The sequence below is a fragment of the Loxodonta africana genome, chromosome 4, assembly GCF_030014295.1.
Source record: "Loxodonta africana isolate mLoxAfr1 chromosome 4, mLoxAfr1.hap2, whole genome shotgun sequence".
Lineage (NCBI taxonomy): Eukaryota > Metazoa > Chordata > Mammalia > Proboscidea > Elephantidae > Loxodonta > Loxodonta africana.
This window is the reverse complement of record NC_087345.1, coordinates 122,352,858-122,371,349: the sequence shown is the minus strand read 5'-3', so window position 1 is coordinate 122,371,349 and position 18,492 is coordinate 122,352,858. Positions and strand designations below refer to the sequence as shown.

The following is an 18,492-nucleotide window of genomic DNA, read 5'->3' as shown; positions in this document are numbered from 1 at the left end:
ATCCTAAAAAGCTCCAACTTTGAATCTTACCCACCACTTCTCTTTTGTACTGTCATTTGCCGACCCCTGGGACATTTTTATCTATTTCTCAAAGTTGTTAGCTCCTGTGTCAATGGCATACTCTCTAATACCACTCCTGCCTTAATTCTTGACAATTTTAACATACTTACTGATCGTCCTTCCAACGTCCATCTTTCCAAATCTTGGTTTTTTGGTTCCTTGACCTCCTATCTAATGACTTTGTTGTCCACACTACCTTAGTCACTCATGCCCAGGATCATACCATAGGCCTTGAAACGCAGACCAGGGCTTGGCCAACTACAGCCAAGGTAACATCTGGTCGGCAACCTATTTTCATAAATAAAGTATTACTGGAACACAGTCACACCCATTCATTATACATTATGACTGCTTTTGCACCACAATGGCAAAATTCACCGGTTAGGACAGACACTGAATGTAAAGTCTAAACTATTTACTATCCAGCCCTTTACAGAAAATGTCTGCCAACCCCTGCCCCAGATCAGTATGTTACCACTCCAAAATCTCAACTTTGTGCATCCAGCTCCAACTACCATCATTTATCTTTCCAGTTTACCCTCTACTACTCAGTCCCCCAAATACTGGTACTCCTCCAAGAGCTCAAATCCATTATCCCTTTCATTATTTTTATATTTCTTACCTCCTAGATGTCCCCACTACTCTTTCTACCCAAGTTAAGTTCCATGGTCAATTATTATAATCACATTCTTTCACATATCCATGTGAAAAATAATAACAATAACAACACACATTATCACTGCTGATTATTGAGTGCTTTCTAGATATCAGGCACTGTGCAGTTTGCTTTACATAAAATATTTCATTTAGTCCTTACAGCAATTCTTCCCCATTTTACAGAGGAAGAGAAAGGCTCCGAAACACAGAATAATTTTCCGGAGATCACACAGCTAGTCCCAAGAGTATGACCTCTGATCTGTCTGAATTTAAGCCCACTGATTTTAACCACTATGTGTACTGCCTTCCTAAAAGTGTGATATTTAATTTTGCAGTTCAAAACACTTTCACATATTATTTCATTTGATTCTCAAGAAGTAGTCTCCCACTTCCATAGGGTCTTGCACTAATGCTGTGATATAAGGAAGAAGTGTAGTTATTTCTATGTTAAAGTTGAGAAAGGTAAGATTTGGAGGCTAAATGACTTCACAAGTTTACACAGTAAGTGACAAGACTGCAACTCATACCAAAGTCTTGGGGTCCTACCCCATGACCTCTATCTAAGTCAACTGACTTAGTTGGACCTCAGTTTCCTGATGAATGAAACAAGAAGGGTGGACTAAACAATTTTTAGTACCAAATCTGCTTTTTAACAGTCTATTGGTGGAGCCATGGTTATTGGTATCTCTGGCTCTTATATCTTGAACTATTGCTAAGCCGGCTGAGAATTTTCTCACTGTTATTCACTCATTACCTTTCCCCACACCTAACCCTGAAAATTTTGACTTCCTATTTCCAAGAATTCTCTGGAAATAACATCAGGAAAGATAATGTTTGTATAGCGGCATTCTTTTACGCTTCTTTTGTACCCCTTGCAGTGTCAAACAGTGATGTCTATATTACAAAATCTTATAAAATAATTTATTCATGTAAAATAAATAGAATGAAATTATTTAAAAGTATAAAAAATAAGTCTGATACCTACATATGACTATAACTACACAAATGCTGTTAATTTTACTTTGACTTTTTCAATGAATTACTTTGATATCATATTTGTGTATATGTATACACACACATATACATGAAACATTTTGATGGATTTTTAAGGGGCTAGTCTAATTAACATAAGCAATCTAGATAATCCAGAAGCCCTTGATATTTTACAAAGTTATTTTGAACCTGTTTTATGAAACACTAGTGACCATTCTTAATCTAGTGTAATTTAAAGACATTGAGTTATCTGGAAAGTTGACTTAAATTTTTATTTCATTTGCATGTTTATACACTCTCAAAGTACATTAAGTACACTTTTTGGAGGGAGTTTATATGTGAGTTTATCTATGTGAAAGAGGGAAAGGAGGAGAGGAGAATTTTCATCTGAATATGTTTGAGTTTTCTTCTCGGTTTTGGCCGAGTTTTGTTGTTGTTGTCTGTTTTAGTTTCTGTTATATATCTTACCAAATGCTTACTGCCTTTAACGAGGTGGGTAAATCTTTCATTCCAGCTCAATTGAGGTAGAATTAGTAATTGTTCTGTATGTAGCAGAGGAATGAAAAGAAATCAAACCTTTTTAAAAAGACAGTGATAAATAGCCTTGTTTTGAATCATTATGGGAAATCTCCATGGTGTGTACATCGGCAGTCGCTTTAATTGTTCCTGTTAAGATTATGTGTTCTGTGTTAAAGTTCAATATGTGGTAATATTAGTTCATAAAATTATTACTCACAGGTTGGATTTACCAGTGTTTCAGCCACACCAAGTAAAAGGTACTGGAGAACCAGGTGGAAATAGGGCATGGAGGAAACAATGAGAACTTTGCCTGAAATGGTTTGCTCCGTTGGAGGGAAGTCTTTTCTGTGTGTTTCAAAGAAGCCGGCTACCATTACAGACAATGCAGCAGAAAGATTTCCAGCAACTGAAGGGAAAGAATGAGAAAGAAAAGCAAATTAATGGAAATGCTAGAAATCAGTGTAATAGGCCATAGTGTTTTTTTATACATTTATGCTAGGGGATGTTTCCTCAACATTTTTATTATTATTATTATTTTGCTCCATCCAGGCAGCAGCTAACTGCATTGTATAGACATCCTGTGCTTGGGCTTTGGCCTCAGAAAGGTCTGTGTTAACTCTTTATTTCTAAACTTCGTTACATAACTTCAGACCAGTTACTTAAGTTCATTATCACTTTCCTCAGGTTTAAGATGGGGTTAATGATTATTGCATATTATATATACTAATTAATATGCTATATTAATTATTATAATAAATTATTTCATAAGGTAGTCATGAGGTTTAAATAAAATACCAGACTGGTGTTATTATCAGTGTTCCAGGTAGAAATTAATAGCATATATTATTAAAAAGAGAAAGCACTAGTTTTAAACTTTTATCCTCAGATGAGGTATAGCACTCTAAACAATTTTTTAAGATATATATAAATTAAAAATGATTTGGTTTTAATCATTATTTTCAAAGTGGTTTTGAAATAACCTACCTGTAGGCATTATCAGGTCTCAGATTTTCTGACACTTCTTTAATCTTTGTGGACAAAGGAAAACAACTATTGGAGAACTTAGAGACTAGAAACTTTTTTTTAGGAAAAAACAAATGTTTAAAGGGATGCATTAGCTAGATGAAAAGTATAAATGGCAGAAATTATTCAGAGAGTGGTCCAGCTTTTCTCTCCCTTTTGTCTAGGAAATTTTGGTTGAAAAATGAGTAGGAATTTTGTTACTGAGTTTATATCTACTGTAACCATTTTATTTCTCAATTTATAATTCGTATCACTGAACTTAATCCCATCGTTAGAGCAGAGGCAAAATTTTAGATTGATGGAATTTATTTGAAATTTAGAGATAGTCACATTTTGCTAACTTGCATAAAATTTTAGATAAGGCCAAGCTTTCAATTCAGAAAAATCAATCTCATGTTTAAATAGCTTAGTGTTTGTTTTGGTTGATAGAGAAACTGGTAGGTAAATTTTGTGATTATATCTCAGCATTTAAATGTATCAATAAAGTTTGCTCTTTACTGGGTCCCCAAGAAGTGAAAGGTATAAAAAAGGAGAAAACCTGAATAACTGTTCAAAAATTTAAGGAATTTATTATTTATTGCTATTTTATAAATTAAGTTCCATAAAGGCCCATTCATAGTGAAATATAGATTGTGATTCTGTAAATAGCTCATATAAAAATATAAATTTCACATATTATCTGCCATTAAGATCAAGTGTGTCTCATAATTGCAGTTATCTAGATTACTTGGCACATTACAGCCTCATCAGAAAGAAAACTAATATGTTAATTCAGTTTAATATTTACTCTTTTCCTGCTCAGGTTTTATTTTTTGGATGGGGCCCTGGTGGCATGAAAGGTTAAGTGCTTGACTGCTAACCAAAAGGTAGGTGGTTTGAACCCACCTAGTAACTGCTGGAGAAAGACTTGATGATCTGCTTCAGTAAAGACTACAGCCTAGAAAACTCAATGGGGCAGTTCTACTCTGTCACACGTGGTTGCTGCAAGTCGGAATCAACAGCACCACCCAACAACAACATACTAGGCATGGAGTCCTTGGGCGATGCAAATGGTGAAGCACTTTGTAGCTAACCAAAATCTTGTGGTTTGAATCCACCTAGGGGTGCCTTGGAAGAAAGGCCTGGTGATCTACTTCTGAAAAATTAGTTGTGGAAAACTCTATAGAGCACCATTCCACTCTGATACACATGGGTTACCACGAGTTGGAATTGACTCATTGGCAACTGATTTGTTTGTTTATGCTAGGCGTAAACCAAACCCGTTGCTGTTGAGTCAATTCCAAGTCATAGCAACCCTATAGGACAGAGTAGAACTGCCTCATTCCTACTCTGGTTTCCAAGGAGTGGCTACTGGATTCAAACTGCCAACCTTTTGGTTAGTAGCCAAGTTCTTAAACACTGTGCCACCAGGGCTCCCTGCTAGGCATAGTGGAGGATATAAGATGAAAAAGATCTGTTCTCAGTCATGGCAGACTCATATCATACAGGGGAATATAAGAAGAACTTATTTCCAGTTGGAGAGGTGAGCGACATCATTTTATGCTTTAAATAGAGATGGTTCCAATAGGAAAAGGAGAAGGTGGCACAAATGGCTTGAACAAAGGCACAGAACTGCGAAAGCACTGGACAAATTTTCAGAATGGCAAGAAGTTGAAGTTATTTGGAATCGGGGAGAAGACAGACTGGGGACATTTGATACTCTTTAAAGAGGAGTTTAACACCCTTTTAAAGGAATTTGGAAATTACTCTGAAGATAATAGAATCATTGAAGATTTTAGACACAGTGAAATGATTAGAATTGTCATTTAAGAGGATTACTCTAAAGGTTGTTTGCTGGGTAGATGGAATGGGAGAGATATTGGAGGTAGAAAGATAGTTAAGAAGTTATAAAAAAAATCTTGGTAAAGATTTACCATAACCCCAGGTGGTTGAGACCAATTGATGTATCTTAGATGGCCGCTTGTTAGCATTTAAGACCCCAGACGAGTGGCTGCTTTTTTTTTTTTTTATTTACTTTTATTGAGCTTCAAGTGAACGTTTACAAATCAAGTCAGACTGTCACATATAAGTTTATATACACCTTACTCCATACTGCCACTTGCTCTCCCCCAATGAGTCAGCCCTTCCAGTCTCTCCTTTCGTGACAATTTTGCCAGCTTCCAACTCTCTCTATCCTCCCATCCCCCCTCCAGACAGAAGATGCCAACACAGTCTCAAGTGTCCACCTGATATAAATAGCTCACTCTTCATCAGCATCTCTCTCCTACCCACTGTCCAGTCCCTTTCATGTCTGTTGAGTTGTCTTCGGGAATGGTTCCTGTCCTGGGTCAACAGACGGTTTGGGGACCATGCCCGCTGGGATTCCTCTAGTCACAGTCAGACCATTAAGTTTGGTCTTTTTATGAGAATTTGGGGTCTGCATCCCACTGATCTCCTGCTCCCTCAGGAGATCTCTGTTGTGTTCCCTGTCAGGGCAGTCATCGATTGTGGCCGAGCACCAACTAGTTCTTCTGGTCTCAGGATGATGTAGGTCTCTGGTTCATGTGGCCCTTTCTGTCTCTTGGGCTCATAGTTATCGTGTGACCTTGGTGTACTTCATTCTCCTTTGATCCAGGTGGTCGAGACCAATTGATGCATCTTAGATGGCTGCTTGTTAGCATTTAAGACCCCAGACGAGTGGCTGCTTTTTTATTCAACAGAATTCCCAGGACAGAATCTGATAGCAGGGGGTTGAAGAATGAGTGGGTGGTCTGTATAAGTAGTGTCATCTAATTTTTTAAGGAACTTGAGTTGGAATCGACTTGATGTCACATGACAACAACAGGAAAGTATAAAGCTAATCCAGTAGCTTTAAGAGCAGAATCACAGGAAGCAGTTCATAAGGTGTGGAAGGCTTGGCTGTGTTTGTATGCTGAGGGGAGAAGCCAGTAGAGATATGAAAAATTAAAGATGTAAGAGCAAGAAATAAATAGTAGGGAAATGTCCTGAAGTAGGCAGGAGAAGGGAAAGGATCAAGGATCCAAATAGTTTAATCACAGAAAGGAGGAAAAAATCATTCTCTCAAGGAAAAGAGAAAGTGTATCGGATGTTTGAGAAAACCGAGGATGCTGAGAAACAGAGGGTGAATTTGAGGAGATTTACACCATATGACCTCGATCTTACAACTTGAAGGGCCCAGTCACTTGCTGAGAGTGAGTGAGTGAGGATGAAGTTGTGGGGAGAGAGGAGAAAGGTTTTCAACTGCTGCGTTTAGTTGAACATAGAGTGTCTGGTTGAATTAGAGCTGTTGGCTGATTTGCAGTTTATGTTATGTTGTCTCTCTCTCTTTTTTTTTCTGACAATGAAACAGCTGAACTGTCCCAGACAATGGATACACAATCCAATACTTTTTCCATTATGTTTTGCTTTTGACATTACAGTAAACAGCACCTATTTGTTTACAAAATTTAAATGATTTTTTAAAAATATTTTCACCGAAGGATACGGCATTTGAGTCTATTTTTTTAATTTGTTAAAAGAATTTTTGTAAACAATTGCATTCTTCGATTTAAGATTAATCTGGGTTGGGAGGTACTAAACCCAGCCAAACCAAACCCAGTGCTGTCGAGTCGATTCCGATTCATAGCGATCCTATAGTACAGAGTAGAACTGCCCCATAGAGTTTCCAAGAGGTGCCTGGCGGATTACGAACTGCCAACTCTTGGGTTAGCGGCCTTAGCACTTAACCACTACGCCGCCACCAGGGTTTCCTGGGAGGGACTAGGTAAGTTATTTTCCTAATTGAATAGTCTCTAATAGCAGCAGCTAAAGCATAGAGGAAAGAATTCAGGGCTGAGTATGCCTCTTAATAGTTATATCATTGTGGGGAAGTCACTTTACCTTAAAAACCTTAAGAAGTCCCAAAACCAAAATGAAAACCAATACCGTTGAGTCAATTCCAACTCAAAGTGACCCTATAGGACAGGGTGGAACTGCCCCATAGGGTTTCCAAGGAGTGGTTGGTGGATTCGAACTGCTGACCTTCTGGTGAGCAGCCAAGCTCTTAACCACTGTGCCACCAGGGATCTTAAGAGGTCCCAGTTACCTTTTATTTTAGAAAATGTAAGTGAAAGTTCTTCGCAGTTGGAAAGAACAATACAAATCTAGAATGGTTTCAAGATCTATGTTTTAAATTGTGTAAGTACTTGTGAAATTTACCTTCCGTGTACCAGTTCTAAGAAAAAAAAAAGAATGCTAATAAAATAAGGGTATAAAGCAAGAAAGGGGGAGAGAATGAGCCAGGTAAACAAAAGATCTAACAGAGGGGAGTGCTGGACTGCACATCTAGGGGCCACAGTCCAGATGGAGAAGCCGTGAGGGAATGTGAGCTCTCCAGAGGGAAAAGAGGCATCAGTACATTATTCTACATGTTTAGCATTTAGGAAAAGCTAATTATAGTATGATAAAATTGATAGAGCAGCTCGAAAATTTAAAGGGATTTTTAAATTAATAATTTTAAATTAATTTTTAAATTTTTTAATAATTATGTGATTTTTTAATTGCTTAAAAATTGCAGAGTTATTAAGTACAGAAAAATGGATTTCTTATATGAAAAAACTGAATCTTAAACCCTTTCTTTGGTTTTGCAATGAGTTATAAATTTTATTATAGCAATTTGGAGAAATACATGTATATAGATATACAGTAAAACCTGGCAAAAGATGGAACCTGTATAAGGCAGAAACCTGTCAGAGGAGGAAAATTCAAATATTTTCCAGTAATAAAGAGCGATAGTAAGCACCCTGTCAAAGGCAGAAAACTTGCAAGACCTGGGAAAACAAGGCAATCTCGTTGAGTTCCAACTCTCACAGGTTTCACTATACATGTTGTTGTTTTTGTTGTGTGCCGTTGAGTTGATTCTGACGCACAGCTGACCCTATAGGACAGAGTAGATTTGCTTCCTACGGTTTCCTTGACTGTAATCTTTACAGGAGCAGATTGCCAGGTCTTTTCACCACAGAGCCACTGGTGGAATATATACCATTTATATAAAGGACTATTGATTTAAATTGAATTATCCTTATAGTCATATTCTTTAGCAATATTAACACAAAATAATATTACACAAACAAATGAACAACACTTTAAAGATTAAAAGTCAGTTGCCTCTGGGCACTATGACTGGGTGGTAAAGAAAACTGGGATTGGAGATTACTGATCATTATAAACCTTTCAGCACTGTTTGTTTTTTGACCTACCATGTTTCCCTCAATCTAAGATTAATTCAACTGTAAGTGGCAACATGTTTCCTTATGTGTGAGTAAGAAGGAAAAAATGCTGCCAATCCATCACAATATTTAACTCCATTTCAGAGATGTGTATGTATAAAAAGGTATGTGCTGGTATTACATAATTAAGTTGCTCAAATTACAGAAATTAAATTGTCCATGATAATCAAATGAACTTTAAAGAAAGTGTTGGAGTGGGGAGGGATAGAGTGTTAAAAACTTTATTTGGTCTGTTTTAGAATTTGAATCCTATGAATATCTTCTAAGCCTCCCATCTTCCTAAATTATTTAGAAACATCTACATAAGAACTACTATACTCTTTCGTGTTTTGGTTATCATCAAGGCAGCTGTACTATGTAAAAGGGCTTATTTTTATGCAGTAAAGCTTACAGCATTATATGCAATCGTTTAGATCAGGAATCAGCATTTTTTTTTCTGTAAAAGATCAGATTATGCATATTTTAGGCCTTGTGGGTCCATAGGCAAATTTGAGAATATTACGTAGGTATTTATGTAACAAGAGGAGTCCCTGGGTGATGTAAACAGTTAACATGTTTGGCTACTAACCACAAGGTTTGAGGTTGGAGTTCACCCAGAGCTGCGTCAGAATAAAGGCCTGGTGATCTACTTCTGAAAAATCGTCCATCGACAAGCCTATGGAGAACAGTTCTACTCTGACACGTGGGGTCACCATGAGGTGGAACTGGCTCAATGTCAACTTTTTTTTTTAATGTAATAGGAGAGAAAATAAATTTCCACAATTTTTTTTGAAAAAATTCAAGATAATAATTACAGTAATAATAAAAATTTTTTAGAAGGTGAGACAATTTTGTTTAACTTGGGTCCAAAGTTAGTGTTTCCTGTCATCAAGTCAAATGCAAACGTTCATCTGTGGAAACCATTCTTAGCTTGCAGACCATATGAAAACAGATGACTGGGCGGATTTTGCCCATGGGCCATGGTTTGCCAATGCCAGGTTTAGTCATCAGCTCCTACTGCCTGTTCCTGAATTTTTGCTCTGGTCTGGTGAGAAATTGTGGCATTTTACCTGGGCCACTGCTGCCTGGACACATGCATGAAGCCTAAGAGAGCAGTCTTTTGGCCTCTTGCCCTTTTCCTTGCTACTCACAGTGCATTCTAACCAGTAGCATAGGTAGCCCTTGTTTCTTGTTATTACTACGTGTCGTTGAGTCGATTCCGAATCATAGCGACCCCATGTGACAGAGTAGAATGGTCCCATAGGGCTTTCTTGACTGTAATCTTTAGGGAAGTAGATGGCCAGATCTTTCTCCCACAGTGTGGCAGGGTGGATTTGAACCATCTCCTAAAAAAAAAAAAAAACAAACAAAAAAAAAAAAACTTTTTTTTTTTTTTTTTCCCTTTCCGTTAGCAGTCAAGTGCTTAGCCATTTGCACCACCAGGGCTTTTTGAGAGCTTGTTAGACATGCAGAATCTTGGACTCTACTCTAGAACAGCTAACTCAGGATTTGCATTTAAACAAGATCCTCAGATGATTCCTGTACACATTAAACTCCTCTATTTTTTTTTTTTTTTTATCATAGAACACTCTCAGATTTCTAGAAAAATCCAAGGACAAGCAATTCTCCAGACAATCTCAAGCAAAGCCACATATTTAACTCATTTACCCAGATATTTTAGGGCAAAGCATATTTTACCTGAAGGGTTTAGATGACTACCTTTGTTCTTTGGTTTTATTTGCTATTGTACTCCAGATGCCGGTAAAAAATGACTTTTTTTAAAATTCAAAACAAACGCTGATTCCAACCTAAATTTAATCCACTTCATTTTTATTTTTATTCTCAACTTGTATAAGATCGTAACACTTCCAAAGGAGAGTGCGGTTTATCAGAATGCACACATTTTAAACCTCTAACCGATCTGTATTTACAAGATAAAGCACAATGGTTTCAAAGGAGATATTATATCCAGATAAATAATGCATGTTTTAATATTGCCCGCGTGGTTGTGGACAAGCCCATAAGAGTCCTGAAGCTCTTATGGTTTATTCTCTTATCCCACCTTGTAATAATTTTCCAAATTAGAACATAATGAAATCAAAGAAAACCAGAATCCATTCAAACACTAAAGTTGCACTTGCTGTTTTATATGGAGGCAAAATCTTTACATGAATAAATGGATATTTTAAGATTCTTCAGTTATTGGCTGAATTTACTCACTGAGAAAATTATGGGTTTTCTATAGGTACTATGATGTTCGAATCCATGATATCTAAGCTCACAACCATAAATATGAAATTCTGTTGAGTTCCTAAAAATTCCTCTTGGATCTCTGATTTTGGCAAATTCCCAGAAGACGAAATTTGCTCATGTAAGAACATACTGGTTGGTGCCCATGAACCACTCTCATAGAAAACCTGATGCCTTCGAGTCAATTCCAACTCATAGCGACCCTATAGGACAGAGTAAAACTGCCCCATAGGGTTTCCAAGGAGTGGATGGTGGCTTTGAACCTTTTGGTTAGCAGCCTGAGCTCTTAACCACCGTGCCTCTAGGGCTCCAGACTCTCAAAGAGGTAGCTGTAATTTCGTTGCCATATGTATCTGCTGCCTTTGGAGAAAATAATTCTCACCTACTATGAGAATGACATATGTTTTTTATTTTTATCTGCTTCACCAATTAATGGTGTGCTCCTATATTTGAACCGAGCTATTCACCCTCTTTTTTTTTGTTTGTTTCTTTCTGACCGTTGAAACTCATTTCAGGAGATTCACCTTTAGTTTTGTGCTTTAATTTCTGAATATGCAACAGGTACCTCATTTACTGGAGATCAGATACACAAACACATCTTGATAAAGAATCACTTATTGCTTTGGGTGGTGTACTAAATGGGCTACTTTACCTCAAATTTAATTTCAGCTTTGATGTCAACTTTAAAAATAAGATCCTGAAAATACTACCGTATTTTACACAAATACCGTGTGCCTTCTATATTTATTTGCCAACCACACCCTTCCCCCGTGAGGTATTTTCATAAGTGTACTATGCTAAATTTTTTTAAAGCAACGTGTAAAAATAAATTGGCATAGCAGTACTTATGAAGATAGCTCATAGGGGGAGGGAGCGATTAGCAAACAAATGTACAAGGTGTGCATTATTTGTGTAAAAATACAGTAATGTGCTTTTATTAATTAAATGAATGACTTAATCCAGCAAAATATTTACAAGTTATTTCTTTTTGTGTTTGCATAGTTCCTCCCATTAGGTACGTTACAATGGATGTACCCTGTAGTATACCTTGGAAAAAATGTGTCAGTTCCAAAACATCAGGAAAAAAAGTAGTTTTGCCCAAGCTAATCCTACTTTCAATAAAGGTGACTGGATCTCTGACTTGGTTTTTAGTTTATCAAGCACTTTTTTTCCAACCAAGGAATGATTTTTATACTAAATGTCAATTATTAGAACTAGTAGAAGTTACTGGTTATGTTAGAGAATCAAGCCCTTGACTTTACCTATATCATAAAGAAATTTTAAAGGTGAAAGTCTTAAAGATATTTGAATATACCTCATATGCATTTCAATCTAGATGTTATTTAAAAGCCAAATAATTGTTACTCCTGTGTTATACATTTCTGCTTGGTATAAGGCTTAATAACAATCTTAATTAGGCTAATTTTAGCCAGATTAACACTTGTGTGTGTCAGCACAAACTTAATGCTGCACACTGCTGGATTTAATTAATACTAAGGAAAGGAAATACTCATGGTGTAAACATTTTTTAACTGAAAAAGGCTAACATGACGTATGCACAATTATGACAGAGGATAAATCACAATAAATCACTGATTCTAGATTTTTAGTGAAATAAAGTTGACATTAAAATAGATAAATAACCCACAACATTTTAAGAGGGAGGAAATTAGTTTGTCCACTGGGTGGAATGTAATGTTAACCTTTAAGTATTAGTTTTACTTAATGTGTAATAACATGAAAAATGCTACTTTAAATTGTGAAGTACAAGAAAAAATACTTAAGAAAAAGAAAACCCTATAAATAGAGAAAAAAAAAAAAAAAGACTAGAAGGCAATATATGAAAGTAGTAACAGGATTTGAGTTTGGGGCCTATGAGTGGTTTTCTTCTTTTTTCTGCTTTCCCATATGTCCCTGAAATAACACGTGTTACATTTATAGTGAAAAATAAAACTCGTGAGGTCTCATAGCGAAAAAAAAGAAAAAAGCTAAATAAGGTCAAGTGTAGTGTTAGGAAAGTACAGTCTTGATGGAATACGCTGGGTGTGTTATCAAACCTTTGCATTTCATGCATAGTTCTGGAAAGTTTGGAGTTTTTTTTGTAGTTGGCACCCTAATACACATTTCTTGATTTCATTAGGTAACGAACTTAGGAATGTTACATCTTGAATTAGAAACCTCTCCGTTGTTGCATTGTTTAAGAGCTAAAAAACGGAAATAAGTTGCATTTTTCCTTCCTTAAGTTTCTAGTTTGACCAACGGTGTGGGACTTCCCCACTTCTCACCATTGGCCTGAGCTGTGATTATGCCTGTCAAGCTTTAGGCATGGTTGTTGTCTGTACTCTCTCCTCTGTAAAGACGATAGTACCGGGAAGGGAAGTGACTGAAGGTGAGAGGATGTCAGGAAATATAAGGAGTAACAGCCCACTGGGGTTAAAAAAAAAAAAAAGGATTTTTTTTTTTTCATTTACTTCATAGAATTTATTGGAAATAGCAGTGAGGATTTCAAGTTAACACTGATAACTTCCATTTTTAGGAAGAAGGACCCGGCAGTCTACTTCTGAAAAGAATTAGCCAGTGAAAACCTTGTGAATAGCAGCAGAACATTGTCTGTTTTTATAGCTCATAATAATAATAAAGCAATGACCTTAGAATTAAAAAAAAAAAAAGAATTAGAAGACCATAATTCAAACGATGCTATCTTTGTGACCTTTGATCTCTTAAATGATTGTTCATCATGAGTTTTAATGTGATATGTATATGCATGGTGCCTAGGTTGAAATTAGAAACTCAATAAATATTTGTTCAGTCATAATTTATGTACTTAAAAACCTCACCCACATTTTCAAGGCACTTGAGTTCAAGGTAAAAGGAAATTTTAATGTCAGACTAATTTGATTACATAAATTACTATCAAAAGTACCCTAGGTTTGTACCTATGTGTCCTGACAAAACATGTTAATTTTCTATAATCATAATCAGAATATGGAAAACTTAACCAAATATCTAGTTACAAAGATGAATATCATATTTTTTATATTCCCATAGCAAAATATTATGCAAATAAATAAGCAAGTATGCAAATGAATGAATGATTGCAGACTAACTTAGAAACAACGAATTTCAGTATTTTGTACCCAAAGGAACATAGCTCAAGTTCATTTGAAATGACTAGTTTTTCCTTTTTCCTCTAGCAGGCCTTGTTATCAACCTTGGAGGGGAATATTTAGTTCATTAACAATATCAAATAATATACTATGTAAACTCTGTGTAACTCTCCTCTAGCCAACAAAACTATACCCCTCTTTAAATATGTTGTCAAATATGCAAGAGTGGAGAATTGCTGAAGAGTATGTTGCCTGTAGTTAAAGTGAATTTAAGATTTCCTGTGCTCTGGAAGGAAACCCTTGTGGTGTACTGGTTAAGTGTTACACCTGCTAACCAAAAGGCTGGCAGTTCGAATTCACCAGGCACTCCTTGGAAGCTTATAGGGCAGTTCTATTCTGTCCTATAGGGTCGCTATGAGTTGGAATCGGCTTGAGGGCAACTTTTTTTTTTTTTTTAATTCTCTGGAAGGATTTCTAATGTAATTCTTTCAGCCATGCAGTATAGAATATTTTCCTAAAGTCATCCAGGCTTTTTTTTTTTTTTTCAAGTAATTAAGCATAATTTGAAGCTCAGTCTGGGATATTTCATGATATACAAGACTGCCAAGGCTTAGGGCACTGCACAATATAAATTTACTTCCATTTTGTCCAGCATTCATTCTGTTTCAATAGGGTAAATGCCTTACTTTTCTTCCATATCTTCAAAGTGCCTAGGATAGTGCTAGCAAAGCAAAATCGAACCCGTTGCCATTCAGTCGTTTCTGATTCATAGTGACCCCATAGGACAGAGTAGAACTGCCACATAAGATTTCCAAAGAGCAGCTGGTGGATCTGAACTGCAGACCTTTTGGTTAGCAGCTGAGCTCTATTACCACTGTGCTACCAGGATAGTGCCAGGCATTCACTAAATACTTACTGGTTTTTGAATTTCTACATTGGCAGACCAAGAAAAGCACTTTTAAAGATTTATGGATTGTCAAAGCCTACTACAATTTGGAGTTCTACTCTGTCCTATAGGGTCACTATGAGTTGGAATCGACTTGAAGGCAACAGATTTGGTTTTGGTATTAAGATTTATAATTTGCCAAAACTTATTATAGTAAATAAATATGGGGTGGCTGGTTTAAAACTTAATCAGAAAAGATTATGTACAATTGAAGATAATAAAATAAACTAAGGTAAGTTTAATCACTGAATTCTTTCCCAAAACAAATACATCCTGTGATCTTGTTAATGGCATTGATAAGTGACAGGAAGCTTGCACCCTGAAATGTAACTTCTATGAGCAGAGAAACAACAAAAATTATAATGTAATAATAAGTGTGACTAGAAGACTGTGTGGTCTCCACAGATCTTTAAAAAGAGTAAGAGTGGCTTAGTCAAGAGAAGAGGATCTTCTAGATACCTGACCCTGACTATTTTAATAAAATTATCTCTCAAGTAGAGGTTAGAACCATAGATGAACATTGTGTGATATTTCTTGATTTCAAACTTCCTTTCTTTTCTGTTATGAGCCCTGGTGGTACAGTGGTTAAGGTAGGTAGTTTGAACCCACCAGCCGCTCCTTGGGAGAAAGATGAGGCAGTCTGCTTCCGTAAAGATTTACAGCCTTGGAAACCCCCCCCCCCCCAGGGGGCAGTCCTACTCTGTCCTTTCAGGTTGCTATGGAGACCCTGGTGGCATAGTGGTTAACAGCTACAGCTGCCAACCGAATGGTCCGCAGCTTGAATCCACTGGGTGCTCCTTGGAAACCCTATGGAGCAGTTCTACTCTGTCCTTTAGGGTCCCTATGAGTTGAATTGACTTGATGGCAACAGGGTTTTGGTACATGTAAAGGGAGCCCTGGTGGTGCAGTGGTTAAGACCTTGGCTGCATTTAAGCAAAAAGGTCAGTAGTTTGAATCCACCAGCCACACCTTGGAAACTCTATGGGGCAGTTCTACCCTGTCCTATAGGGTCACTATGACTTGGAATCGACGCCACAGCAATGGGTTTGGTTTGGTACCTGTAAATATGATGCTTTTTGGGAATACAATTTTCTTTTGCAATGTTAATGAGGTCATACCAGAGTAAGGTAGGTCCTAAACCTAATCACTTCTGATTTATAAAAAGGGCAGAATAAACACAAAGACACACACAGGCAGGGGGAGGAAGACAGACAATGGAGACAAATGCATCTACAAGCCCCAGGAATCCCCAAAATTGTTGCAAGCTACTAGAAGTTGAAATAGACAAGGAAGAACCTCTCCCTAGAGCCATGTCCTGAATTTGGACTTGTAGCCTCTTGAACCGTGAGAAAATAAATTTCTGTTCTTTGATGCCACCCACACTTGCTATTTGTGCTACAGTAGCACTACGTAACTAAGACAGGTCACTTTCTCAAATAAACCCGGCAATTCAGTGGCAGAATAGTGGCTAAGACCCAGATTCTTGATTCTGAGGCTGAGCCTGGTTTGTAAGGTACCAGAAACTATCCTCTTGTTTCATGAAGATATTCGAGGAGCCACAGCTAGGCAGATGAGGGGATGATTAGAATGGATGGCAGTTCCTTCTGTCCTATTTCAATCAGAAAACTTCTATTTTAGGTTCTTTGGATTACGTTCTGAGTAAGACATCATAAAGTTTTTCACTTCTAAAATTATTTAAAAATCATTGCTAGGTACCTTATTATTTGAAGAAGTAGTATATTGAAGCTGTGAATTACAGTACTAATTTTTAATAAAATTTGCTACTGGTTCAGAAATTAATGTCTCCCAAGGATAGCCTGGTATTATTTGTTACTTGCATTAATTTTTAAGAAATATTCAGCATTGGCCTAGGAGTAAGGACTGCTTTACCTGAAGATAGGTGTTGAAAGTTCACCATTTTTTCTATCAGATGTGTCTTCAAAGGAGGCATAAAAGGATGGAAGGAATATAAGGCACCAACGTCTGGGCAGAGGTTTGGGAAGCTGGAGATATTATCACTCATAAACTCATCTTCTTCCAGATTATCCAAAATCTACCCTACTTGGTATCTTAGAACTTAGCAGAGTATTTTAAAACAATGCAAACAACTCACTTGGGATGCTAAGTTGTACTTACTAATGCATGCCAACAGAAATGGCCCATCTCTCTTAGAGGGAAATAAGCGGGTGCTGAAATACTCCATAAAGGAGCCAGGATTAATAATGGCAGGAAGCCGATCACATTCATTACTGCAACTGGCAGAAGAAAGCCATTCGAATTCAGATTGGAATTCATGGTCTGTAGATAATATCCTGAAGGAATCTGTATTTGAGGGGAAAAGCAGCCATCAGTGGTTTAACTTTGGAGAAACTGATGCTTGTACTATGTGACCAATGAGCTATATGTTCCCCAGCTTTTCAAATCCCAATTATTGTGCTGATAAAGGGTTTCCATCTGTGACATTAGGAATTCTGTTTCGTCTATTAGCAATGCTATGGAGGAATCTTCTGTCGTGTGGTCTATCTTCTAATTTTTCCTGTAGAAAATACAGTTTGCTCTAATTTTGTGTTTAGGATGACACAAATGAAATCAAAGAACTTAAGGTTTTTATATAAACAAATAGACTTTTTTTCATGAACGATAAAGTCAAAACCAGTAAAAAGTATCAAGGATGTTTGTTTTTGGCTAAATGAATGAAAATAAAACAAAACAAAAGGTTTTTGGCTAGAACAGATCCTTTAACTAGCATCTACTTCTGTGGCAAAGTAGATAGGAATGATTTTTTTTTTCCCCTTAGAAGATGGGTTCAGTGTGGAGGACATACTACCTGTTGCAGATTGTCTTTGTGGTCTGAGAACACATTACCTGTTGTAGGCTGTCTTTGTGGGCTTCCTGGATTGGCCCCATTTCTAACGAGAATCAAGTAATGTGAGAAAAAACAGAGAAAACATGCTTCGACCCGTGCTCTCCTTCTAAACTAATTGTGTGGAACTACTGGGCCATACCACCACCCATCTGTCAGTTTGTTGTACCTTGGTGGCTTGCGTGTTGCTGTGACCCTGGGAGCTATACTTGCAGGGTCACCCATGATGGACACATTTCAATAGGGCCTCCAGGCTAAGAAAGACTGGGAAGAAAGGCCTGGTGATCTACATCTGAAAATTAGCCAATGAAAACCTATGGATTGCAACAGAATATTGTCTGATATAGTGCTGGAAGATAAGCCCCTAAGTCGGAAGGCACTCAGAATACACAGTGGCTGCAACAATGGACTCCAGCATACCAGTGTCTGTGAAGATGGTGCAGGACTGGGCAACATTTTGTTCTGTTGTTCATGAGGTTGCCTGTGAGTCAGAGCTGACTAGACAACAACTAGCAAAAGTGGACCACAAAGGGAGCTACATTAAAAAAATATTCGTATAACAAATGATTGATTAAAAAAAATTTTTCCTTCCCCACACAAGACCCTCAATGTATTGTTAGAATTTCTTCATTTTAAAAAATAAATCCCTACCCTAACTGAAACTCTGGCCCTAACCTATAACTTCTTAAGTTATATTATAACCTCTTCATGTGTTTCGAGCCTTTCTTAGGTTATAATATAGTTAGAACTAAGGCACAGTGTCATAAGAAAGGGCCATCTCCTTACTGCTTTAGTTCAGGAGCTTTGTTACAATCATCCCATCATCCC

The 18,492-nt window shown here is 37.0% G+C and overlaps 1 protein-coding gene across 1 annotated transcript in view; it reads right to left on the bottom strand.

The window, feature by feature from the left end:
- SLC15A5 (solute carrier family 15 member 5) overlaps nucleotides 1–18,492 on the bottom strand; it is a 110,938-nt gene that overhangs the window by 50,660 nt on the left and 41,786 nt on the right. Inside the window, 3 exon segments of the mRNA XM_010600214.3 lie at nucleotides 2,447–2,635; nucleotides 16,938–17,006; nucleotides 17,009–17,123. Coding sequence (XP_010598516.1) covers nucleotides 2,447–2,635; nucleotides 16,938–17,006; nucleotides 17,009–17,123 — 373 coding nt within the window.